The sequence below is a fragment of the Leptosomus discolor genome, unplaced genomic scaffold, assembly GCF_034619465.1.
Source record: "Leptosomus discolor isolate bLepDis1 unplaced genomic scaffold, bLepDis1.hap2 HAP2_SCAFFOLD_140, whole genome shotgun sequence".
Lineage (NCBI taxonomy): Eukaryota > Metazoa > Chordata > Aves > Leptosomiformes > Leptosomidae > Leptosomus > Leptosomus discolor.
This window is the reverse complement of record NW_028237801.1, coordinates 180,412-187,998: the sequence shown is the minus strand read 5'-3', so window position 1 is coordinate 187,998 and position 7,587 is coordinate 180,412. Positions and strand designations below refer to the sequence as shown.

At 71.5% G+C, this 7,587-nt stretch overlaps 1 protein-coding gene across 1 annotated transcript; it reads left to right on the top strand.

Moving 5' to 3' along the window:
* Positions 1–204: 204 nt before the first annotated feature.
* On the top strand, positions 205–7,058 carry BLOC1S3 (biogenesis of lysosomal organelles complex 1 subunit 3). Its single transcript, XM_086481065.1, has 4 exons — positions 205–275; positions 5,956–6,159; positions 6,198–6,460; positions 6,868–7,058. Exons 1-4 carry the CDS (start codon positions 205–207, stop codon positions 7,056–7,058), a joined length of 729 nt encoding a protein of 242 aa, XP_086337191.1.
* The last annotated feature ends 529 nt before the right edge of the window (positions 7,059–7,587 follow it).

The window sequence follows — 7,587 nt, the reverse complement described above, 5'->3', positions numbered from 1 at the left end:
GGGGAGTAGGGGGATGTGGGGGACATAGGGGACAGAGGGGACATGGGGACATGGGGGACTAGAGGGTACATGGGGATTTGGGGGACATGGGGGACATGGAGGGATGCAGGGGACATGGGGGACAGAGGGGATATGGGGATGTGGGGGACATGGGGGACAGAGGGGACATGGGGGGATGCAGGGGCCGTGGGGGACAGAGGGGCTATGGGGGAGTATGGGGATGTGGGGGACATGGGGGACATGGGGGACAGGGGGGACATGGGGAGGCAGGGGATGTGGGGGACCTGGGGGACAGAGGGGACATGGGGGAGCACGGGGATGTGGGGACAGAGGGGAGATGCAGGGGGTGGGGAACACAGGGGGTATGGGGGGAGGTGGGGACATGGTGGGGTGCAGGGGACAGGGGGACACCGGGAATGAGGGGATGCGGGGGACATGAGGGACATGGGGGATATGGGGGGGGGTGTGGAAGGATGGGGGGGGTGCAGGGGTCCTGGGGACACAGGGGACATGGTGGGATGCAGGGGACAGGAGGAATGGGGGGACATGGGGGACATAGAGGATACGGGGGGATGCACGGATGGGGGGGGTATGGGGGGGGGACACACACAGGGGACACGGGAGACCTGGGAGGACACGGGATGCAGGGACATCAGGGATGCAGGGGACATGGAGGGACAGGGGGAAGAGAGGGGACATTTGGGATGCAGGGGATGGGGACCACAGGGGACATGGGGGGGCTGCAGGGACCCGGGGGACACGGGGGGACCCCCCCCCGTCAGGCAGGACCAGGAGCCAGCGGCCTCAGGCAGAGCGGAGGGGACAGGCGCTGCCCGTGACACGGCCACGCCATCATCATCATCGTCGTGACATGGCCGTGACATGGCCGTGACATGGCCGTGACATCGCCGTGACATCGCCCTGCCATCGCCCTGCCACCTTCGCTTCCTGTGGCTGGTGGCTCCTGCCAGAGGAACCTGCTGGCCCGGGCACAGATGGCACCTGTCGGCCACCGGCGTGGGTGACACCGGCCAGCCACCAGCACCAGTGACGCTCACCGGCCACCAGCGCTGGTGACACCGGCCTGTGTCCCCCCCCCCTGCCCCACCACCAAAAGTGGGGGTTTTTCCACCCAAAACTCTCTCCAGGCCACCCCTGGCTGGATTAAGGAGGGGGTGGCGGGGGGCTGGATCCGTCCAGGGGACATGGGGGGACACTGGGGACTTGGGGGGGGGGGTGTGGGTGTGGAAGGGATGGGGTGGGGACAGGGATGAAGGGACACGGAGGGTGCAGGGACACAGGGACAGGGATGAAGGGACACGGGGGGTGCAGGGACATGGGGATCCAGGGACACAGGGACAGGGATGAAAGGACACGGGGGGGGGGTGTGGAGGGACATGGGGACAGGGCTGCAGGGACAGGGGGGTGCAGGGACACAGGGACAGGGATGTAGGGACTTGGGGGGATGGAGGGACATGGGGGGTGCAGGGACATGGGGGGTGCAGGGACATGGGGACAGGGTTGTAGGGACATGGGGGGTGCAGGGACATGGGGACAGGGATGGAGGGACATGGGGGGTGCAGGGACACGGGGGATGCAGGGACATGGGGACAGGGATGCAGGGACACGGGGACAGGAGGGCACAGGGGGAAAACATGGGGCACAGGGGGTGGAGGGGACATGGGACACAGGGGACATGAGGGAAAGGGGTGCAGGGACATGGGGGACGACAGGACAAGGATGCAGGGACACAGGGGACACGGAGGGCACAGGGAACGCTGGGGAGACGGGGGCGGCGAGGACAGGGGGACACGGGGACGCAGGGGACATGGGGGATGTGGGGACGGGGGGGGGGACAGGGCTGCACAGGGGCGGGTGGCAGCGGTGGCATTTCCTCGCGGTGGCCTTGGCGCCCTGAAAGGGCCGAGCAGCTGCCTGTGTCACACCTGGACACCTCCCCAGCCCCCCAGGGGACACGGGGGACACAGGGGATGTGGGGGACAGGGGGATGGAGGGTGCTGGCAGGTGCTTATGGGGACATGGGGACAAGGGTGGCTGGTGGGTGCCCATGGGGACATGGGGACAAGGGTGACTGGTGGTGCCCATGGGGACAAGGAATTGGGGTGATTGGTAGGTCCCCATGGGACCTGGGGACAAGGGTGACTGGTGGTGCCCATGGGGACATGGGGACAAGGGTGGCCGGTGGGTGCCCATGGGACAAGGAATTGGGGTGATTGGTAGGTCCCCATGGGGACATGGGGACAAGGGTGACTGGTGGTGCCCATGGGGACAAGGAATTGGGGTGATTGGTAGGTCCCCATGGGGACCTGGGGACAAGGGTGACTGGTGGTGCCCATGGGGACACTGGGACAAGGGTGACTGGTGGGTGCCCATGGGACAAGGAATTGGGGTGATTGGTAGGGTCCCCATGGGGACATGGGGACAAGGGTGACTGGTGGTGCCCATGGGGACACTGGGACAAGGGTGACGGTGGGTGCCCATGGGGACAAGGAATTGGGGTGGCTGATGGGTCCCCATGGGGACACTGGGACAAGGGTGACTGGTGGTGCCCATGGGGACACTGGGACAAGGGTGACTGGTGGTGCCCATGGGGACAAGGAATTGGGGTGGCCGGTGGGTGCCCATGGGGACACAGGGACAAGGGTGACGGTGCCACCCTCTGCGCAGGTGCCACCATGGAGAAATATGTCCCCCCGCCCTCCCACGGAGATTGTCCCCTTCCTGGGGTGCATCTTCGGGAAGGGGGGGGGGTGTGTGTGAGCGGAGGAAGGATGGTGACAATCAGGGGGGGCTGGGCTGGCCCCAGGTGAAGAGGTGGGTACCCCCCCCCCCGAGTGCCCCCCAGTATCCCCCAGTGTGTGTGTACCCCCCTCCCCCCAGCAGCTGCCACCCCAAAGGCCATGGAGAAGGGCAAAGGGTCGGGGGGGGGGGGTGGGGGTACCCCCAAACTGGGGGGGGGGATGGGGGTGAGGGCACCCCAAATCCCATGGACTGTGGGGGTGCAGGGGGTACCCCCTCCATGGATTGTGGACTTACTGGGGTGCTGGGTGCCCCTACCCAGGGGTGCTGGTGCAGCAGGGTCACGGTGGGCCCCCACTGAGTTGAGGGGGGGACAGACACGTGGCCCTTCAGCTGCACCCCAGTTTGGGGGGGGGGGGGGGGGGGAGGTGTTGGAGCTCACCCCCAGCTATGGGTGCCCAGACCCCCAGCAATGGGTGCTCAGAGCCCCCCAGCGATGTGAGGGGGGGGGGTGAGGTGTCAGGGTGCTGGGGCAGCCCAGGAGGGGGGGTGTGGGGGTGCCAGGGCAAGGGACACCCCCGGGGGGCTCAGGGGGCAGGGGCACCCCTTGGGACCAAGGTGCTGGGTGCTGGGGGGGGTGTCAGGAACCCAATGCGGGGGTGCTGGGGGGGTGTAGGGCTGGGGGCTGGGGGCTGGGGGGGGTGTCAGGAACCCAGGGCTGGGTGCTGGGGGGGGTGTGTAGAGCTGGGTGCTGGGTGCTGGGGGGGGGGTGTCAGGAGCCCAGGATTGGGTGCTGGGGGGGTGCAGGGCTGGGGACTGGGTGCTGGGCGGGGGGGTGTGTCAGGACCCCAGGGCTGGGTGCTGGGTGCTGGGTGGGGTGTCAGGACCCCAGGGCTGGGTGCTGGGGGGGGGTGTGTGTGTGTCAGGACCCAGGGCTGGGTGCTGGGGGGTGTAGGGCTGGGTGCTGGGGGGGGGTGTCAGGAACCCAGGGCTGGGTGCTGGGGGGGGGGGGTGCAGGGCTGGGTGCTGGGGGGGGTGTCAGGACCCAGGGCTGGGTGCTGGGGGGGGTGTAGGGCTGGGTGCTGGGGGGGGTGTCAGGACCCCAGGGCTGGGTGCTGGGTGCTGGGTGCTGGGGGGGGGTGTGTCAGGACCCAGGGCTGGGTGCTGGGGGGGTGCAGGGTGTTGGGTGCTGGGGGGGGTGTGTCAGGACCCAGGGCTGGGTGCTGGGGGGGGGTGTGTGTGTGTCAGGACCCCAGGGCTGGGTGCTGGGGGGGGGGGTGCAGGGCTGGGTGCTGGGGGGGGGTGTCAGGAACCCAGGGCTGGGTGCTGGGTGCTGGGTGCTGGGGGGGGGTGTGTCAGGACCCAGGGCTGGGTGCTGGGGGGGTGTCAGGACCCAGGGCTGGGTGCTGGGGGGGTGTAGGGCTGGGTGCTGGGGGGGTGCAGGGCTGGGTGCTGGGGGGGTGTCAGGAACCCAGGGCTGGGTGCTGGGGGGGGGGTGTCAGGACCCCAGGGCTGGGTGCAGGGTGTTGGGTGCTGGGGGGGGTGTGTCAGGACCCAGGGCTGGGTGCTGGGGGGGGGTGTGTGTGTGTGTCAGGACCCAGGGCTGGGTGCTGGGGGGGGGGTGTCAGGAACCCAGGGCTGGGTGCTGGGTGCTGGGGGGGGGGGGGTGTCAGGACCCAGGGCTGGGTGCTAGGGGGGGGGTGTCAGGACCCCAGGGCTGGGTGCTGGGTGCTGGACGGGCTCCCCTGGCTGGCCCCAGCCCCCCTCCCCCCCTCCCAGTTACCCCCCAGTCCCCTCCCAGTGCTCCCCAGCACCCCTCCGTTGCAGCTCTCCCTTCTCGCCACCAGGGGGCAGAGCGCACCGGAGGGGGGGGGGGGGCGACGGGACCGCGCCACCTCCCTGCTGCCCTTCCCGCGCATGCGCCGTCCGCTGGCAGCGCCCGGCCCGCCATGCCGAGTGAGGGCACGTCGGGGTGGGGGCAGCGTCGCGCACGTGACGCGGCGCGAGCGCCGCCCGCCTGTCATGTGACCACCGGCGGCGCCGGGCAGGAGGTGGGAGATCTGCGGGGTTGGGGGGGGGGGGGGGGGGAGGTCCCCGTGGGGTTTGGGGGGGTCCCCGTGGGAGTGGGGGGGTCTGGGGGGGTCCCCGTGGGGGCTGGAGGGGTCCCCGTGGGAGTGGGGGGTCTGGGGGGGTCCCCGTGGGTCTGGGGGGTTCCCCGTGGGGCTGGAGGGGTCCCCGTGGGGTGGGGGGGGGTGTCCCCGTGGGCGTGGGGGTGTCGGGGGAACCTTGTGGGCCCCATGGGGCTGAGGGGGGTTTGGGGGTGTCCGTGAGGTGTGAGGTTTGGGGGGGGGGGGGTGTCCCCGTGGGGCTGGAGGGGTCCCCGTGGGGCTGGAGGGGTCCCCGTGGGGTGTGGGGGGGGGTGTCCCCGTGGGCGTGGGGGTGTCGGGGGAACCTTGTGGGCCCCATGGGGCTGAGGGGGGTTTGGGGGTGTCCGTGAGGTGTGAGGTTTGGGGGGGGGGGGGTGTGTCCCCATGGGGCTGGAGGGGTCCCTGTGGGAGTGGGGGGGTCTGGGGGGGTCCCCGTGGGGTCTGGGGGGGGGTCCCCGTGGGGTCTGGGGGGTTCCCCGTGGGTCTGGGGGGTTCCCCGTGGGGCTGGAGGGGTCCCCGTGGGGTGTGGGGGGGTGTCCCCGTGGGCGTGGGGTGTCAGGGGAACCTTGTGGGCCCCATGGGGCTGAGGGGGGTTTGGGGTGTCCGTGAGGTGTGAGGTTTGGGGGGGGGGGTGTACCCGTGGGGCTGGAGGGGTCGCTGTGGGAGTGGGGGGGGGTCTGGGGTTGTCCGTGGGGCTGGAGGGGTCCCCATGGGCTTGGGGGGTTTGGGGGTGTCCGGGAAGGGGGTTGACCCGTAGGCGTGTGTGGGGGGGGGGTCCCCGTGGCGTGGGGGCGTCGGGGGAACCTTGTGGGCCCCATGGGGCTGAGGGGGGTCTGGGGGTGTCCGTGGGGCTTGGGGGAGTCCCCGTGGGGCTTGGGGGGGTCTAGGAGGGGGGTCTGAAAACGGAGTTGGGGGGGGGGTTGGGGGGCAACTACACCGCAGAACCTCGGGGTCAAGCTCAGAGCGCCCCTCCCCCCCCAAGGTGTGGGCTACGGGGGGGGGATTGGTGCTGCCCCCCTGACACCACCACCCCCCCCCCCCGCCCCAGGCCATGGCGGCCCCCCCGCCCCCCCAGGATGGTGCCGGGCGAAGCCTCCGAAAGCGACTCGGAGCCGGAGCTGCCGGGGGGAGCGGCCGAGGGGTCCCCCGGGGCTGGGCTGAAGGTGCCGGGCGAAGCCTCCGAAACCGAAGAGGAGGAGGAGGAGGAGGAGGAGGAGGAAGAAGGCGGGGGGCAGAGGCCGCCCCCCCCCGCGGTGCTGGCGGAGGAACCGGCGGGTGGTTTGGGGGGGGCGGGCGGGGGGGCCCGTCGCTGCTGCAGCAGCGGCTGCAGGAGGGCTCGGGGCGGTTGCGGGGGGCGGTGGGCAGCGCCCTGCGGCAGAGCTACGGCACGGCCGCCCGGCACCTGGGGGGGCTGGGGGGGGCCCTAGGCCGGGCCCAAGCCTCGGCCGCCGCCGCCGCCCACTGCCTGCGCCTGGCGCGCCGCGACCTGCGCGCCGTGGCCGCCACCGTGGACATCGTCACCGCCTGCCGCCTCCTGCCCGACATCCGCGGGCAGCTGCCGGCGCAATGACCGGCGACGGTGGCGGCACCGGGGTCGCCGGGATCCCCCATCATGTCCCCGTCGCGGCCGTCACCACCGACATCGCCACCGTGGACGTCGTCACCGCCTGCCGCCAACTGCCCGACACCCGCCGGCAGCTACCGGCGCAATGACTGGCGACGGTGGCGGGCACCGGTGTCGCTGGGATCCCCCACCACGTCCCCATCGCGGCCGTCACCACCGACATCGCCACCGTGGACATTGTCACCTCCTGCCCGACATCCGCGGGCAGCTGCCGGCGCAATGACCGGCGACGGTGGCGGCACCGGGGTCGCCGGGATCCCCCACCACGTCCCCATCGCGGCCGTCACCACCGTGGACGTCGTCACCGCCTGCCGCCTCCTGCCCAACACCCGCCGGCGGCTGCCGGCGCTCTGAGGGGCACCGGGATCCCCCGCCACGTCATCGTCGTGGCTGCCACCACGGATATCGTCACCGGGATCTGGCACCACGTCCCCGTCGTGGCTGTCACCGCTGACATCGCCACCACGGGCATTGTCACCGCCTGCCGCCTCCTGCCCGACACCCGCCGGCAGCTGCCGGCGCAATGACCGGCGACGGTGGCGGCACCGGGGTCGCCGGGATCCCCCACCACGTCCCCATCGCGGCCGTCACCACCGACATCGCCACCGTGGACGTCGTCACCGCCTGCCGCCTCCTGCCCGACACCCGCCGGCAGCTGCCGGCGCAATGACCGGCGACGGTGGCGGCACCGGGGTCGCCGGGATCCCCCACCACGTCCCCATCGCGGCCGTCACCACCGTGGACGTCGTCACCGCCTGCCGCCTCCTGCCCAACACCCGCCGGCGGCTGCCGGCGCTCTGAGGGGCACCGGGATCCCCCGCCACGTCATCGTCGTGGCTGCCACCACGGATATCGTCACCGGGATCTGGCACGTCATCGTCGTGGCTGCCACCACGGATATCGTCACCGGGATCTGGCACCACATCCCCGTCGTGGCTGTCACCGCTGACATCGCCACCACGGGCATTGTCACCGCCTGCCGCCTCCTGCCCGACACCCGCCGGCAGCTGCCGGCACAATGACTGGCGACGGTGGCGGCACCGGTGTCGCTGGGAT

Excerpts from the sequence above, each read along its gene's own strand:
- BLOC1S3 (XM_086481065.1), top strand. The coding sequence starts at position 205 with ATGGGGGAGTATGGGGATGTGGGGGACATGGGGGACATGGGGGACAGG. Across the intron at positions 6,160-6,197 it reads CAGAGGCCGCCCCCCCCCGC|CGGGCGGGGGGGCCCGTCGC; the intron begins GGTGCTGGCGGA and ends GTTTGGGGGGGG. Across the intron at positions 6,461-6,867 it reads CCTGCCCGACATCCGCGGGC|CGGCTGCCGGCGCTCTGAGG; the intron begins AGCTGCCGGCGC and ends AACACCCGCCGG.